Source organism: Mauremys reevesii, linkage group 11, assembly GCF_016161935.1.
Source record: "Mauremys reevesii isolate NIE-2019 linkage group 11, ASM1616193v1, whole genome shotgun sequence".
NCBI lineage: Eukaryota > Metazoa > Chordata > Testudines > Geoemydidae > Mauremys > Mauremys reevesii.
This window is the reverse complement of record NC_052633.1, coordinates 40,703,701-40,722,372: the sequence shown is the minus strand read 5'-3', so window position 1 is coordinate 40,722,372 and position 18,672 is coordinate 40,703,701. Positions and strand designations below refer to the sequence as shown.

The 18,672-nt window shown below is 40.9% G+C and overlaps 1 protein-coding gene across 2 annotated transcripts in view; it reads right to left on the bottom strand.

Moving 5' to 3' along the window:
* LRP2 (LDL receptor related protein 2) overlaps positions 1–18,672 on the bottom strand; it is a 173,826-nt gene that overhangs the window by 107,610 nt on the left and 47,544 nt on the right. For both annotated transcript variants that reach the window (XM_039495259.1, XM_039495260.1), the window contains exons 10-19: positions 15,698–15,826; positions 14,614–14,783; positions 11,396–11,619; positions 10,086–10,292; positions 8,136–8,338; positions 7,277–7,417; positions 5,886–6,089; positions 3,739–3,931; positions 685–810; positions 201–331 (exon numbers count right to left, since the gene is read on the bottom strand). In XM_039495259.1, coding sequence (XP_039351193.1) covers positions 201–331; positions 685–810; positions 3,739–3,931; positions 5,886–6,089; positions 7,277–7,417; positions 8,136–8,338; positions 10,086–10,292; positions 11,396–11,619; positions 14,614–14,783; positions 15,698–15,826 — 1,728 coding nt within the window. The remainder of the gene's footprint in view (positions 1–200; positions 332–684; positions 811–3,738; positions 3,932–5,885; positions 6,090–7,276; positions 7,418–8,135; positions 8,339–10,085; positions 10,293–11,395; positions 11,620–14,613; positions 14,784–15,697; positions 15,827–18,672) is intronic.

Below are 18,672 nucleotides of genomic sequence, written 5' to 3'. Positions count from 1 at the left end.
CAAATGTGTGAAAAGCAGCCTTCAAAAGTAAACAAGCAGCACTGAGTATATTTCATTACAGGAACTTTCAACACTGTCTTTCTGTAGAAAACCTGCATTGCAAAAGATTGCATAATACTTCATTGTGTATAGTCTCAGCTCATTTCATGGTAAATATTATGGATTTTAATACAGCTAATATTTTTCAATGCTAGACTCACCTCCAAAGATAGTCAGGCCAAATGGATGAGACATCTGATTAATGCGTTCAAGAGTCCTTCTGTCTAACCCATCAAAGGTACTGTGCTCAATTTTATCAAAAAAGGCATCCACCCAATACAGCCTTAAAGCACTAAAAAACAATAAAAAGGTTTTATCTCAAAGAATTACATATTTACAAACAGAAATAAGTTTCTCAATAAGTGAACAGTCCTAGACTAGATTTTTCATGAAGTTATTTCAGAGTTTTTTTCTGAGAAAAATCTCAAATTTCACATTTTCACATTTTGAAAAAAATACAGCTCCCGGAGAAAATAAAAGCACTGCAACACGCAGTATGAAATATAGTGTTCCATACTTTTGCTTCTTGCAAACAATAAAAGATAGTTGCAAAGGTGTCTTTTACAATGCCCCAAAGCTGTTTAAAGAAAGAAACACATATTTGCTCAAAAGGCCTCCGTGGCTTCTCATTGGTCTTTTTCTTACCCCCAGTCAATGGCTAGGCCATTGGGCCAGCCAAGTGTTGTGTTCACAATTGGCAAGGCATGGGATCCATCACACCAGGCTCTCATGATTTTAGCAGGGCGGAACCAATCTGTCCAGAATATATAACTGGGAAAAAAAGAAGAAAATGCCTGGGAAATATTCATAACCATGAAGAAATAGCTGTTTTTGTCCACTGACAATAGTTTGGTTAACATAACGAAGGCACAATTCAATAAAACATGCACTCTCTTTTTTGTATCACACCATCACAATCATTTTAAAAAATCAGATTTTCTCTTGGTTGGAAGAAATGGGTCCATCCAGCAACAATATATTTCATAATACTCATCCAGGTATTCTGCTAAAACTAAGTGGGGGAAAGGACCCAGATTCACTAAAAGTAAGTAGGGAAAAGGACCCAGACTCATTACATCTGACCCACGGAGGTGTAAATTGCACATCCCAGAGCCAGCAGAGTCCCTTGCATATACTAAGAGAGGGGAGGAGGTATTTGCACTGCTCTAAACAGTTTCCGCAAGCCCTTCCTCTTTCCATAGTTTGATGCACATGAATACAGTTGAAACTGGAGATGGTAGATGCAAGCTCATGAGGAGCCAATGCAATCTTGATGCAGTTAGGCTGCATTATAGGATATGTGAACAGAGCGCTAATGGACACTTAACCATGCTATGCACATGGAAAGAGAAACCCCTGTTATCATTTGGGAAACCAAATGCTTCCGCTTAAATTTTTTTGGTAACAGATCAGTGACTATAGCACTGGGAAATAATACTTTACAAAACAAACTCCGAGTACCAACATGAACTGGGAGGTGCAGAGTAAGATTCAATGCATATGACTTAAAGGTGAAACATCAAATCAAGTAAACAACTCAGATGACTACATGTCATAATAAAACAGATGAGAGCAACAGCTCTGAAGCACGTTGCTGATTCATTTATTTTTTGTTATATATTCACATCACTCCTAAAACTCCACCCCCTGAAGAAGTAAAGAGGTACTCCAAAATATCATTTCCTGCAGAAGATAAGTGAGTCAGTTCAAAATTGTGGGTGGTAGACAATTAAAGCTGAGTTCGAACACCACAACAGACTTTATACATATTTGCACAGATAAGTTACTAATTGATTGTGTTGGCAGGTAACAAGACTCTCTTAAAAGTGGCTAATTTGGTGATTCCCAAAATCATTACAAAACAAGTGGTGGAGCTCGAACAATAAGGAACCAATGAATCATAAATACAAAAAACATGTTGCAGAGAAAAGGCACATTTCAACAGAGAGCAGAATTGGGGCAAAAGTCACACTTAAAAGATCATGCAGATAAACCTCACAGAGCAATAGAGCACATACAGCAGAAAGAGAGATGTTAGTTAGACAGCAGAAAGAGCAAAGTTGTTCACGCCACTCAGTGCCAAAGCAGTACAAACAACAGGAGTCAATGGTTGCAGCAGAAACTGGAGTCTGTAAGATCACACCGAACTCCTCTCATCTTAAAGTAACTGTGAAGGACCAACTGGCTGTGCTGAAGAAGATGAAGATGAGATGAAGGTTATGACAACACCTGAGTAAGATAATACAGAACAGCAGGAGGAAGAAAGGAGCAAGGAGAGAGAGAGAGTTTACTAAACCAAAAAGACAATATATAAAAGAGAGGGAGGCATCCTCTTAAATACTTTTAAAAGAATGTGTGTGTTGAGTAAGGGTAGTTTCCAAGATTTATAAACCTAACAAATGCAGAGTATTTCTTTAGATGGGGAGGGGTGCAGTGTTCTGCAATGCTAAATGTTTAATTAAATGAGCAAAAAGCAAGCACAGCAAGTGACCTCTAGGTTCCAGATTTAACAGGTTAATGAATAAAACATACTGGGTAAGAGCAGCAGCTTCAAGGATCTGTGTAGTTACTGGTTTTCAATACTACATATATCACCTCCTTGGTCCACTCTTATACAGTTAGTGACACTAGAAGCAAAATATCTATTTTAAGCCCAGTACCCTCTACTTTTCAGATGTTTTGTTCCTTTAGGCATGAGGTACCCACATCTTTGTCAAGATTTTAATGTATAGTGAGATTTAATTCAAAAAGAAAAATCAAACCAAACGATGACAAATTCTTTTCTTAATATTTACAGGTAGGCATTAATATGTCCATCGTTTTGTCCTGACCTGTCAATGCACCTACAGTCACAGAGCTGAGCTTAGCTGCTTAACACAATTCTACCAGTGAACAAAGCTTCACATTCCAATGGTTAGAGTTTAAGAATGTTCCTTATCAGCTCATCACTACACTTTTAGGATAACTCAACTGCCTAGGGGAATGGGTTATTAAAAATGAAGATGCAATTAAGGAAAATATGCAAAGAATCATTAAGATACTCTATACCAGGGATAGGAACCTAAAGTATGCAGTGAAAGTGACACTTTAGCATAGCTGCAGTTGCATGAAGAGTTGCAATTAAGGTTAGGCATTTCCATCAAAAGAAACAGAGACTCTTCTTTTCATTGTATTACACAAAGCAGAATCTTATTGCTTAGAGTGTATGTCAAAGACAAACAGCAGCATCTTACAAGTTTCAAATAGAATTATTCAAATACAGAAACTGAAGGTCATAAAAGGATCCAAATTATACTTCTCAGAACTATCCTGTGTTAAAAATAATACATGTATAACTTTATCTCTAGACTGTGGAGGCGGAGAGCAATTTTCTAATCCAAATGATATAAAACTAACAAGCTTCTCTTGGCTTTATATCAACAGACAAAAGCAAAAGAAAAAAATCTGTGGCTTTAAAGATAATTCTGTTGAATATTCCTTTCATGCTCAATGAATATCATCTTGCACTTTGCTTGGGATGTTGTAATCTGGGCCAGGATAAGAAAAATGGAGAAGAAGGAAGCTGGTGGGAGAGAGAATATTTTGGAAAGTAGCTGAAGTCCAAAACCAGAAATTCTGAAAGGTAAATTTAACCTGTGCTGGTGCTGCTAAACTAACAATTGTTTGCAGCTTTTAAAATAAAAACAAAATCAGACTTACCCAATAACAGGATGAACCACTATTGATCGAGGGTTATTTAAATTCTGGACAATAGTTCGTCTAGATTTATCTGTCAACCTCATAACACTAATGCTCCTATATCGAGGATCTGTCCAGTACAGGTTCTTTGAGATCCAATCAAAGGCCAAATCTTCAATGCCTTCCACCCTATTGGCTGTCAGAATTTCTCTGCCTAGAATTTGCAATAGATACAATATAAATTAAATCCTTTGGATGTGATACAATCACAGGAAAGCACAATTTTGTTCACAGAGCACAGCGATCCTGCTTTTGGATAATTTTGATTATCTATGAGTTACCGAGCAATGATATACCAGGCTGGATTGCACCCCTTGTGTCAGAGAGGGTTTGCTACACTCAGGGGGATTCATCCTGGAAGAGGGAAAATTAAGGTTTGGCCAGAAAAAGGCAGCTATAATTTGCAAACAGGGTTTCAAAGGAGTCCTACAAAGGGAGGTCATTAAGGGACACAATGAATCAGCACATCCTTTAGGCACTCTAGCCATGCTTCCTCCCTCCCCAGCCAGAGCTACCCATTGTCTGGCCAACTTCAGGCTCCCTGACGGAGCCGGGTGATGAGCACTCGGGGAATTTTTCACCAGTTTGATAGAGGAGTGAGTCAAGTCCAGTAAGGCCAAGTTCTCCCCTCCCATATGTGCATGTAGCCCTTGCTGAAGTCAATGGGAGGTGTGCATGTGTACGGAAGGGCAGAAACTGGTCCTTAATCTGTACTTTAGTCAGGAACACTCCTAATAATACCACAAATAAGATTCTTATTAATCATCACACAACTAGTGTGGTCTCTTGCTATACTGCACTATCTCAAACGATCAGGCCAGAGTCTTGTCTCACAGAAGGAGATAAAAACAAGAAACAACCGATTTTCACAATGTAAAGATATAGCAGAATTGATGAACTGGCACTAGTTGAGAGAGTGGGAGGAGGGGGCACAAATATTTCACTCCTAAGTGAACACAGCAGGAATAATTCTTAGTGACTAGGTTGCCAAGTTGGCCAAAGACCAACAGAAGTGTCAGTTTATGGATAACACAATCACATTAAGATGATTATTATTCAATATTTGCATTTGAGTACCACCTCTAGAGCTCCCAATCAGGGACTGAGGCACCATTATGCTAGCCAGCATATACACCTATAATGTAAAGACATGAGGGAAAACAGAATCCAACAATGACTTGAGTGGGAGTTTTGCCTGAGTGTGGACTGCAGTAGTGTGCCCTTAAACAGGGAAAATTAACACAAAATGCAAGCGTCAGTCCTTGCAGATTCTTTAAAGGAATTGGAAGGATCCCTACCACCTTCTTATCTTTTTTAATGTTTTCAGAGTGGTATTTACAGTAGCCCCATATAAGATTAGTACAAATATTTGTGATCGTACTTTCTCAGCCTGAAACTGGGATTGATATTCATCTGTATTTCTCTAGGATACTCCTTTTTGTGTTTTTGATATTTTACTGTCATTGTTTCAATTAGCTGGCATTTTCTAAAAATGCAAGATTATTTACATATCTTCATCTATGAATACTAGTATGTAATGGAGCAGAATCACTGCACCCTCTGCCTTGGTAAAAGATAGTGCAAACCCTACTTGAGGGCCTCCAGCAGTATAATGTCCTTTCAGAGCTGGGATGCAGTGGTACAAGCTAATCACAACATCCTGTGCAAACAACAGTGGCCTGCAGACAGCCAGCACAGTCCTAATGTAGAGGGTTGGGTTTGGCTATGGAGGACTCGAGATGACACCTGTGTAATTTAAAGCTGCCCTTTCCTACAGGAAAAGCAGCAATGGAGATGTCACCTGCATATGGCCAGTGGTGAATCCAGCTTGGATACACAGCAGGCAGCAATGGCACAAAGATGTACCATTTACACCAGGAGGGCATATATAGACTACTATTTTTTGCTACTGCAAAACGTCAGTTTTGGGTGGCCTGATTCCATACCCACTGCAGTTTGGGTGTACAAAGAATGTAAAACTGGGGCTTGAGTACATTTGCGAAATGGCTAAAATTTGCAGGAGGTTACAAAATTTCCTGCCAAGGCAAATACCCAGCTTTTTCATATGAAGATTCATAAAGAAACCAAACCAACAGTTTGCATCTCACCTGACCCATTCGTTTTTTGTTTATAAATTATATCTCTAGTTGTATCTGAAAAAAAAATGGTGTCATCCTGGGCACAGAAGTCAATTCCAACAAAGTATGAAGGGCTCCCAGTCACTGGGATAATCACATCTTCCTGAGTGGAGAGATTGAATGGGATCCCACGCACTGCCAACTGTGATGAAAAGAGCAAAAACTGCTGCACAGCTATAAAAGAAAAGGACACGTATAGATTTTAGTGACTTAAAGGGCTTCCTCAGGCTCAGATGATTCAAAATTAATTAAATGTAAGGTAAGGAACTTTTTAGTTTTATTTTGCAATGTTTGTTTTGGCAATAAAATTTAAACACATAAAACAGAAGCACTGGGGGGGGGAAGAGAGAGATGGATAGAAGACGAGAGAGAAGAAGAGAATGAGAAAAAAATTAGAGTTTCAAGAAGAGGGAAAAAGAAAGAGCAGAAATGGAATTTAAGCAAATAGAGGCTGAAAAAGTAAAATGGAAGAAAGAAGAAAAATAGAATCTCTGAAACATATGGTGATGCAGCAGGGTCTTCCACTTCTTCCACTTGCATAGTTGCTAAGGATTCTACATCTCTTTACAGAAAACATTACCCCAAGGAAAGGAGGCATCATGGCTCTCTCATTAATTTCCATGGTGACCATTTGTGCAAAGAGAATTGATAGGCTGTATGGGGCCACCTCTGCCACCAGACCATATCTGAGCTGACCACATCAGCTCTTTTCTGACACTTGTAGCAACACAAGTCCTAAGCCACCATGCTCCTAAGTCACCATGAAAAGACAGGAGCAACAGTGGAAGTTGTTACATTTAAATTTTACAGCTGTCAACAAAGGTCATGGGAAAAAGTGCTAAACAACTTCGCATATCTAACCCCACATTGGTAATGAAAAACAGGGAAAGGATACTCTAAATACCTTTTCATGCGTCTGACAAAGTGGGTATTCACCCACGAAAGCTCATGTTCCAATACATGTGTTAGTCTATAAGGCGCCACAGGACTCTTTGTTGCTTTTTACAGATCCAGACTAACATGACTACCCTCTGATTCTGAATACCTGTTTACACAATTTACTAGACAAAACTGGACTAGAGTCCCCTCAATGCTACCTTACCATTTTCTATGGGGACCCCTCCTGTCTGCCCAGTCCCCTCCCCTATAAACTCCCAAAGGGTTCAGTTCCTGGGGCTTCGTTCTTTTTTATCTAGTTTCTTCTTCTCAGTTATTGTATCTCTCTCAGCTATTATTTTTTTGTAGCTGGTACACAGCTATGGAATTCACATGTTTTGAAGTCACTAGCGCACTGGCCATTTACAGATATAATTTTATCCATAGCAGCGCTACTTGCAACAACCACTAATACACTTTCTTACCAATGCAATGTCGCCCATCCATGTGTAGATCAAAGCCCAGGGTGCATTTGCAGCGATAGCCCAGCCCATCGTTATCTGTTTTGTGACTGAGAACACAGATTTGTTCGCAACCCCCATTATTACTTCCACAAGGAGTTCTTACTGGAAAATAATGTGGATGGGATTAAATCTTCATGCTATAAACTTTCCATACATCATCAACTTTTATATTTTCAGACATTTTTTCAGTATTTACGGCAAATCATTTGGAGGTATATTGCCTAACGAGGGCAAAACTCCAATAGGAAAATATGACACGGAGGGCCCTGTAAGATGCTGAGTAATCTCCAGGAGGTACCGATCTCAACTATTGCTAAAGTTAACTGGCATTCAGATTGCTCAGCACCTCTCAAAAGGTAAACACTTTGGTCTATAACTTTCTGTATTCAGTCTATGGCTACACTAGAGAGCTTGCAGACACGCAGTTGCACCGCTGTAAGCTCTCTAGTCTAGCCACTCTAAGCTGATAGAAGAGAGCTCTCATATCAACTTAATTAATCCACCCACAACGAGAGCATAGACGCTCTGATGCTGACATAGCGCTGTCCACACTGGCACTTAGATCAGTGTAACTTACGTCACTTAGGGGTGGCTTATTCACACCCCTGAGTGACATAACTTATATGGACATAAGTGGTAGTCCAGATATAGCCTTACACTCAGTACATAGTTATGTCTCACATACAATATTCACTTGTCACCAAGGGCCTGATCCAACTGCCATTAAAGTCAATGGATATATACTTCCATTGACTTTAATGGCAGCTGGATCAAGCGGGAGGACAATTCCAACACTTCTCTTGACAATCAGCTGGCTTACCATATGGCTGCCTGAGAGCATGGTAAACTGTCACTCCATATGGCCTCAGTGAAGACTGGTAGATAACTTGAGGGTTAGAGTCAGCAAACTTATTAGCCTTTATCACTGCCATCCTTGTCCAATCAGTAAAATAAACATTATGTTCAAAAAGGCTTATTCCATAGGGATGAGGAACCAGTGACCCTCCATGAGCTATTGTCCTCCTGTTACAAAGACATGTTTACGGTTACATGTAGAATATTGTCAGAAAGATAATTTCATTTTAATCAAAAACAACAACAAAAAATAGAACTTTACTAAATCATTAATTAGCTTCTGCTTTTATATACAAATAAGCTTCCAATACTATATGAGAGAGACAAACAGTGGTCAAAGAAGTGAAGCTGATACAATATATGCAGAGTAGTGTCTCAAAGGAAATGCAGGGTAGGCAGAGAGTGAATAATGCAGAAAGCAACTTAAAATTACTAACGGGATGAGAGAAGCAGAAAGCAGCCAGTCTCCACAGAGCAGAGATCAGACGAGCAAGGGACACTTGGGAAGGAGACAGAAGAGGCCTGGGATGGTGAAAAGATAAAATGCCAGGACATACTGAATAAAATAACAAGTCAAGAAGAAAATTTGGAGAAGGCTACAGAGAGGCCTGCACTAGTTAGATGTGGACACGTGAAAAGATCCAAAACCATCATAAAATATGTGCATTCCATACAAACGCTGCAATAATGTATGCTAGATCAATTATAGGGATAATGCAAAAGTGTTTACCTCACTAAACAACACTTTACTATTAAATATATTAACATTAACCTGGATTTATGACTGAAGGTTCCTTTCCTTTATGTAGTTCAAATTTTATACCTCCAGGGGCCTCCAGTTGTGAGGAGACATGTGCTGTGGTTTTCCGGTGTGTTACTCAGGAGGACATTAAACTCTATTTTAAGAGCACTTTCAAACTATACCATTGACTCACTTCAAAAATGCATAATTTGTACATTGATGTAAGATACTCAATGTTGCAATAAGTGATAAGTTTTTATCTTAGAAAAATAGAGATTGTTCTAACCACTTGCATTCCTGCCTTACTAAACCATTAAAATGGCCTTGAAAAGAGCAGATATAAGGAGAAAAACAAAGATACCAACATTGCTTTTATATGAAGAAACACTCTCTTGCAAATGAAGCAATAAACTGAGTAATAAAATTGTTGACTTGACAGACAACTGTTTTCTTGGACAAGATGTTAACGGGAACTAGAAAGGGAACAATTTTTGTTTCATGTCTGAGAAACACAGAGGCCATAATTAGCAATGTAGAGGTGAGGGAGCTTCTAAATAATAAATAATAGACAATAAATCACCATTGAAAGTCAACAATTACTTCTGTGGTAGCTGAGATACTGTGGTTACTCCCTATTTATATCAGGAGTGACTGCAGTGTCTCAGACATCACTATGTGGTAAATGGTGGTAAATGATGGCTTTTTAATAGCTGTTACTACAGATGTGTGATTAGGTTTGAAGTGCAATCAAAAAGAGAAGAAATCAGAACATTTTATTTCCATTGTGGTGTGTGGGGTTTAGGAAGCTCGAGTTTACAATGAATGTAACAAACTAGCACAAGGAAAAGACAGAGAAAGAAAATGTAAAGTGTTCAAAGAAATAAAAATGCATGCCATCAAAAGACATGTATCATGGCAATAAAAAACAATGTGAATGAAGAAGGAAGTGCAAAAATATAATCAAGGGGAAAATAGGACATAGGCATAAAACATGAGGTACAGTGGAGGAATTTAACATTGAACGAGTGACACTTCTCACAAATTAAGGTGTCCTATATCACATTCAAGTTGTGTTGTAGTTTAGATGTTTAGAATCTCATTTGGATAGACAGATCTTGAACCAGATATAGTACAACTGGCCCGTAAAATATAAGAAACAAAATTCTCTTCTACCTTTGAAGACCATCATAAGTTACAGTCTCAATGTAATCAAAGCGGCTGTCCACCCAGTAAAGTCTCTTTGATACAATATCCAGAGTTATTCCAGCAGGCCAACCTAATTTTGTTTTTATCAAATCTTGTCGGTTTGTGCCATCCATGAAGGCCCTTTCCACTTTAGGATCTCCAGAAAGATTATCCCAGTCTGAGAAAAATAAATAACTATAAAAGAAAAAACAATTAAGGTCCCACATTTCCTTGAGAGAAAGCTACATTTTTATGTGGAATTTTCAAATTGATTCATCATTTAAAACAGCACATTGTTAGAGTTGGAGCTATGGTACCAATTGGTGCACACTGGAAATATGCCAGTTGACACCAATTGAGGATCTGGCCTACAGTTTTCTCTACAGATAGAATTCAGCAAGAACTGTGATTTCACCCAAAGGTTTATGGAACTTCTAATGTGCCCAGCAATGGACAGAGGAACCAAACAGACCACCAGAAAAAAGCCAGGATCAACCTGGTGGGTCTTGAAGTGCATCATTATAAAAGGCATGAAACTCATCTCTCTGGCCCAGAGGAAGATCAAAATTTTTCATGCCTCTTACTGCTGCTGAAGTATATGGGGCAGGGACAAACAAAAGCAGTACAGGGTTCACCCACTACTGCATCCCAAGCAGCAAGAGGCTAGCAGCCACAACAAAAACCTTTATGGAAAAATTCTACCCGCTGGATGCACATCACAATTCTCACTGGTTTCAATGGTAGCTGCACATGCACAGTGAAGGCCAAAATCTTGCCATAATACTCCGGCTCCAAACAATGACGGTAAAAGTATTCCATGGTGCTGCCGTAACAGACAGTTCTATAGCATGGTATAGCTGGGGTCTTAGTCTGTATCTGTGTAAATTACCATTCCACAGGTAATATTATTTATCAATTAATTATATAGTCTTCCTCACAAACAACATGACACTGTACAATACATCATGTGCAGAAATACGTTCACCCACAATGAAATGCAGACAACCCTGAGGGGCAAATGTAGGAGCCATCCTACACAGGGATGGGAAAGGGAGAGTGTTAAGTAACTTTTCAAACTGAGCATGATGTTTAAACTGGAATTTAGTTGGAGTGCTGGGTGTAATACCCATAACTCTTGTGAAACGAGAGCTCAGCCAGTAGAACACAAATTGTCACGGCCTCCCTTTTATGTTTTATTTCAAACGACAATTATTGACTATTTCATAGTTACTGTTCCTTTATATATGAATACAGGGATTTCAACCATCTTTTCTCATTACCTCACCTGTATCACTTACCCAACAGTTGGGTCGAGTGCTATTCCTCTAGGATTTCCCAGATTTTCAGCAATAAGAGTTACACGGTTAGTTCCATCCAAGTTTACCATATCTATTCTGTTCACACTGGTCTCAACTACATACAGTTTATTGTTAACCCAGTCTACTGCGAGATTTTCAGGTGTGTCAACTGAAACATTTAAAACTTCGTGGATATCGGAACCATCAATACCAACAGAAAACACCTGAAAATAAAATACGTATTATTAACAAACTATTAACTACCATGATGTTCCATTAGTCATCTTAATTACTCACGCAGTAGTTGTCATGCCTGAGGTAATCACACGGCCCTATAGATATGGGGCCAAATTCTGCCCATGGTTACACCCATGTAAACCCTTTAAAGTTGCTTCCCAGGCTTTTGCAAAAAGAAATAAGGAGGATTTTTGTGAAATTTTGGATCCAAATGCACAAACAGACAGTTTGCTCATGTGTCATTCCTGCAGACTGGACAAGTTACCTTCCGCCACAGTAAAAATGGCAAAAATCCTGGAGTAAAAAACAACAAATGCCTGGCTTTTCTGGACCTCAGCAAAAGCATGAGTTTTCAACAGTTTAACCAACAGAGAGTCTTTTAGCAAAGCTCTAATTATAGGTTAAGCAAACAAACAGGTGAAGGATCTCTTATTGCACCAGCAAGCAATCAGGGAGAGCTGCAGGGAAGCCTTGTTCACCCAAGTGAAGAAGAGGACAGAAAGCCCTCCTGCTTTAGCAGAGGGTGAGCTGCACTCCCTTTGCTGCCTCTTACTTTAGCCCCTGGCTCTTAGAGTAGAAGGCTCAAGGAGACACGCCATTTTAATTTACATGTGAGCTCACAGCTACAATCCGATGAAGCAAACAATGAGTGAGTCTTTTAGTCTTTTTACTACCATACAAATTCATACCAAAAAAAGTGTTTTTTCTGAGGCAGGCAGCCTACATTAAACCAATGTTACGATGCACCACAAATTAATGCAATCCAGAAAGCTTTGAACTAAAAACAGGGCTGCCTGGGGTCTTCGGCAGCGGGGGGCCCTTCCGTTCCGGGACCCACCGCCGAAGTGCCCCGAAGACCCGCGGTGGGGGCCCCCCTGCCTCCGAATTACCGCCGAAGCGGGACCCGCTGCCGAAGTGCAGCCCGGTCTTCGGCGGTAATTTGGTGGCGGGGGGCCCCCACCGCAGGTCTTCGGGGCACTTCGGCAGCGGGTCCTGGAGCGGAAGGGCCCCCCGCCGCCGAATTACCACCGAAGACCGAGCTGAACTTCGACGGCGGGTCCCGCTTCGGCGGTAATTCGCCAGTGGGGGGTCCTTCCGCCCTGGAGTGGAAGGACCCCCCGCCGGCAAAGACCGGGAGTGGAAGAAGCTCCTGGGCCCGGCCCCGCAAGAGTTTTCCGGGTCTCCCGGAGTGAGTGAAGGACCCCGCTCCAGAGGCCCCAAAAAACTCTCGTGGGGGCCCCGGCGGGACCCGGGGCCTGGGGCAAATTGCCCCTCTTGCCCCCCCCTCTGGGCAGCCCTGACTAAAAAGGTCACAATTTTAAATCCACCCTGTTGGGTCCACAAACTGTTGAACATATGAACTATTTAAGCACCTACTCCATTGTTCTAAGCCCAGTGATGGAGGATCTTGTGGATTTTAGGCCAGATGCAAACTAGGTGAGATGAGGAACGTCATAGGTGCATAACTCATAATGTTCTTGATTAGTTTGTGCCTTAGCTTAATTGTTAACAGAGTGTTTAACAGTCTTTGTTTTTCTAACATTTATGTAATTTCTGTTATAATAAATATTAATTACAATGCATTTCACATGTAAGAGAATGCCTTATTTATTATTGTTGTTGTTACTCCTAGAAGTTGCAAACAGGATTGGAGCTCTATTGTGTTATGTGTTACACAAACATAGATAAATAGACAGTCTCTGCCACAAAAAGCTTTTGATGGAAACATCCATTCACTGAAGTGTTGGTACCTTTTACAGTAAAAGGAAAAACAACAGTATAATCGCAGGCAAAAACATTTTACAGGTAAAACTCTGGCCTCAACCTTAAGCTATGCTGCTGCAGCTGGCTTAAGCATAATAAATGGAAATATTCTGTGGAGAAAATGCAAGAATTGTGCAACTATGGAGAAAATCCTGCCCTTTCTCCATGGCCATGCAGGGCCCTTGGCAGTGTGGCTATGCTGTGGAAGGCCTGGAAAATTTACACATGTGGTAAACATCAGCTTACTGACAGGAACCTTGCTCTGTGCTAACCCTCCACACACTGGGGTCAGCAGGGAGTGGGGTCATAGGTGAACCCAGAAGATCTTCCTGTCCCCTATTCCCCATCCAGCAAGGGCAATAAGTAAGTGTCTCATAAAAACTTTTATTATTGAAATTAGGCTCTTTATTTGGTAGTCTAGCGCTTGGAGAAATGGGGTGTGTAGGTATATGACATCTAACATTAGTGACATGGTACTATACTCAGAAATATACAGATTCTTCCAGACACAGAGTTATCAGCTTATTTCCAGGGTTGGTTTACTTGTCCTACAAAGTTCTTATAAAAGTTTTGGATTTATGCAACTGAGCTGAAACTTTTATTCTTTTCGATGAGGCTGGGGGAGGAGAAAAGAGACAATGGGAAAAATATGAGCCTGCCTGCTTTAACATGTACCCCAAAGCAACTTCTGAAAATTACTGTTTTACTTTGATTGAAACTGAACATATTTCCTCTTTTCAAAAAAAGTAGTGTAACAAAATATTGGCTCATTACACAAAATATTGTCAATATTTGTTCATCAAAGCTCAATTACAATTCCATTTGGAGTATATGGCAGAAATCTGATTTTTATCATCTTGGAAAACACAGCAGTTTTACATTTTAAATGATCAGGTTTCAAAAAATTACTAAGAAAAATTTGTCCAGTTTTGAAAGAATGTCTACTATTTCTCTTAGGCTTTTGGACTCAATTTCAAATGAAATTAAAAGTTGCTCAAGATAGCACCATATAATAGCATGCTTTGTTTAACATATCAGATGTAACAGTATAGCTTGGAAAATGTGGTGATTAATGTAAAATTTCTCAAGGGCCTTTTTTGTTAGAAAACAAAGATATAGCCTGCATCTGCTCACAAAAATGAAAAGCTATCAACACATTCTGCTCCTGGGTCTTTTTACTTCCAAAAAATCGTATTTTTCTTGAAATTTCTACCTACTTTATCTTGCACTGTGTCTGTCCAAAAGATTCTACGTAGGTAAAAATGAAAGTCCACTCCGACCGCAACGCCACGATTCTGGGATTGCACCAAAGTACGAAAACTCCTTCCATGGACATCTCCAATCAGCAAATCACGACCATTGGAGAAAATAATTGATGCAACACCAGCTGAAAGTGAGGGTAAGGTGTGACTACCAGCACAACATATAGATCAGTCATTTTGCAAACAGGCTTTAATAGGTTTGCAAACTACAAATAGAATACACAGGTATAAACTGACATTTATCAATATTGAGCATATACAACCTGCTGGTGGATGCAAATGTGATTTTGTTATTGTAGATTGCACACACTGCAACCACCTGTGAAAATCTGGCCCTTTAAGCACTGCGTGGCAACCTTGTCTACAGCCTGGTTTAGAGTTTTGGAGGAAGCCACTAAGGAATGTGCAGTAAAAACACGTCTGTATGAAAATATTACCAGAAGTGTGTATATCCACATGCTCAAGAAGGTTCTCTCTCTCTCTCTCGCCACCCTCCACCTTCTCTCAAAAGGCCTTTTTCCCACATGAGAGATGGATATTCTTTGAGTCTGCCACGCAGCCTATCTCCTGTGAATTTTTATTTACTGCCACTTTCCATAGGTATTCTTCATTCTCACATTCCATTAGAGCATTTCAGAGCAGCAGAGACTCTCCAATAAGAAGGCTTTGAAGGAAAGTTTGCCTTGAAAAATATATCTCCATGGAGAGGGCAAGTGGATCTACTTCAGGTGAAGATATTTAAGACCCAAATCCTGCTCACTTCCCTCAGACAAAGCTGCCATTAAAGTAAATGGAGCGAGCAGCCTAAAAATGATCCACCAGTCTGAAAATCCTGTTTCTAACTGAATATTGCATTTGAAAGATAGGGAATATCTCTGGAACCAGCAGAATCTTTCATGCCACTGGAACATTTTACATGTGCCTGCTGTACTCAAGCATATTTCACTACTTTTTTTTCCAATACACAGAAAATTACAAGATAATATTTGCTTTACAAATAAAATTACAGCAAGAACCACACTTGGTGCCATTTACTTACATGAAGTGTTGGCTCTACAGTGGCGGTGATGCTCCAAGAAATAACCTTCCACACAGTGACACTGGTGATGGCCAACACGGTCTTCACACAGCTGGTCACACACACCCCACATCTTACAATCATCAAAATCTGTTAGAGAGAGAAGGCACGCATATAAACAAAGCTTTGAGCAAGGAGGACACTGTCATACGTGGCAGGCCTGAGAAGACTGTCTTCCCTTTTTTCCTTATATTTGTTTGCAAAGTCCCTGTCACTATTGGTAAGTAGGTTTCCCTTTTGATAACAAATGCTTCTATTTTCTTTTCCTCAGAAGAAAAAGATCAGTGCGGCTGCCTAAGCTTCATGGGCTGCCTGATAATAACAAACTTGTTTGTGCAAGCAATGGAGGAAAAAATAATTGGTAGGAAAAGGATTTCAGTGTCTACCTTCCAAGAGTGACCAAGAACAATGGAAAGCAAATGATGGAATGAATGTGAGATACTTTCAGTAGATACCCACCCTACTGGACTCAGAAATCTCTCTCTTATTTGAGGCTATACATGGGGTACCCAAGGGCACAATATTCCCAGAAGTACAGCCCCTAGTACCAGTACAACCACAAGGAACATCATGTCAGCTAGTTAGCTTGCATAACATATCAACAGCCACCTTCGTAGAAGTGCTGCTCTCTAACACAGTAATTCCATTAGACCTAGCAGAGACAACAGAACTAAACTACTGTTCAGATGAGATGAGTAGCTCAAAACCCATATTACATGTGAATGGTCTGCAGGTCCCTGTATTTAGAGCTAGTTAGACAATATAGATCTGCTCTATAATTCCAGGCAAAAACCATGGGCCAGATCTTCAACTGCTGTAACTGACTCCAGTGGAGCTCTCCCAGCTCATGGTAGCTAAAGAGCTGACCCCACAAAAGCCTATACTATTTTCATATATATAACTTCACTGTTGGTAGTACACTATAAAAAGCAATATACGTCAACATGTGAGTAATTCTTTTCAATGTGGAATTGAGTAATACTGTACTGGATGAAACCATTTAATGAAATCAATACACCTTGTCGATTCATCTTCATTATACTTGCTGCACCCCACAGTCCAACACCCCAGGAGATAAGCAATGGGATCTCTAGAAATTACTTCATGCAACTGAAATGAAAGCACAGAACTTTAATGATGAATTCCCTAACTAATGTCACATATGTCTCATTCTTTCTACTAGCCAATTCTGCAAGGTGATGACATCCAAAGGAGTTACGGGCACTCAGCACCTCTCCAGGTGTCCATTATCTTTCAGTCTCAAGCCCTGTGAGGTTTTCATAGAATCATAGAATCTCAGGGTTGGAAAGGACCTCAGGAGGTCATCTAGTCCAACCCCCTATCTCAGTGTCTGATACCAGTCAAGAAGATACACCATCCAACTCAGATGGGAGAAAATGATACAGGATACACCATACACTGCAGAATTTTTGGAAGTAAGCAACTCTAATATAATTTAGACAAAACTGCTTTTGATGACTTGTGCATAAATAAAATGCATCCTTGTAAATACTGGGCAGAAACATTTTCATTGTTTAGACTGATATGAAGATAAATGAGAGAAAAAACCTGAGCAGCATTAGTAATTCATGAGTGGGTGTTGTATGTGTGGATACATGAATATTTATTTATAAGAATTCAAAGAGGAATATATTTATTCATATTACCATTTATTTAGAGCAAGAGAAAAACTGAGTAATGAATACACAGGAGTGTGAATCTACAAGCCTATTGCTACAATGAGCTATAATAAAAGAAACAGATAAACTCAATTTTCAATATATTTAATAATAATACTTGGAACTTCTATAAGACTTTCCATCGGAGGAGCTCCATATTCTTCAATGTTGATGAGTTAAGCCTTATCTAACAAACCATTTTCCAGGATTTCATCATTACATGGTTCCATAGTGTATTTGTTTTACATACAATAGCCATGTGTCTGAACGGGGAGAAACACATATGGAGAGAGGCTACGTTATCATTAGAAATTATTATTATTACATCTGAATTTCTTGTTGTTATAAAAAGAAGTATAGGACAACAATATGGGGATACTTGTTCCCCACCCCAAGCAGCCTCCTCCTTTCTATCCCCACTCCATCAGGGGCAGCAGGTTTGTATAATTTTTGGTGGTGCCCAGAACAAGTCCGAGTCCCCCATCACCACCACCACCTGCCTCAGGCTCTGGGAGGGGGTTTCGGTGCAGAAGAGGGGAGGGGTCAGGCTCTGTGAGGAAGTTGGGGTGAGGGGTCTGGGCTGGGGCAGGGGGCTGGGGTGCAGGAGGGAGTGCAGGGGGCAGGTTCTGGAAGGGAGTTTGGGAGCGGGCTGGGGCAAGGGTTGGAGTGTAGGAGGAGGTGTAGGGGGCAGGCTCTGGGAGGGAGTTTGGGTGCAGGAGGGGGGGAGGGGTTGGGCTCTGGGAGGGAGTTTGGGTGCGGGGTCTGGCCTGGGACAGGGGGTTGGGGTGCAGGAGAGGGTGAGGGTTGCAGCGCTTACCTCGGGCGGCTCCCGAAAGCGACCCGCACCCCACTCTGGCAGAAGCTCCTAGGCGGGGGGCTGGAGGGGTCTCCATGCACTTCTGCCCACAGGCATCGCCCCTGCAGCTCCCATTGGCCACAGTTGTCAGAGTCGGCGCTCGGGGCAGGAGCAGTATGTGGAGACACAGACCCCCCCACACCCCCCAAGGACTGCAGGGACATGCCGGCTGCTTCCAGAAGCAGAGCAGGTGGGCAGGAAGGCACCTTAGCCCTGTTATGCTGCCAGTGGTGGTGGCAGGGGCCCCGGGCCCTTTTAAATTGCCCAATGGCAGCAGGCAGGGACCGGGGGGATGGGACGGGAGAGGCGCACAGGGGCAGCAGCCGGGGCCAGGGGAGAGACCTGGCCCTGAATTTTGGTGTAGCCGGGACCCTGTGCTCTTATATTGGTGGGGCACGGGC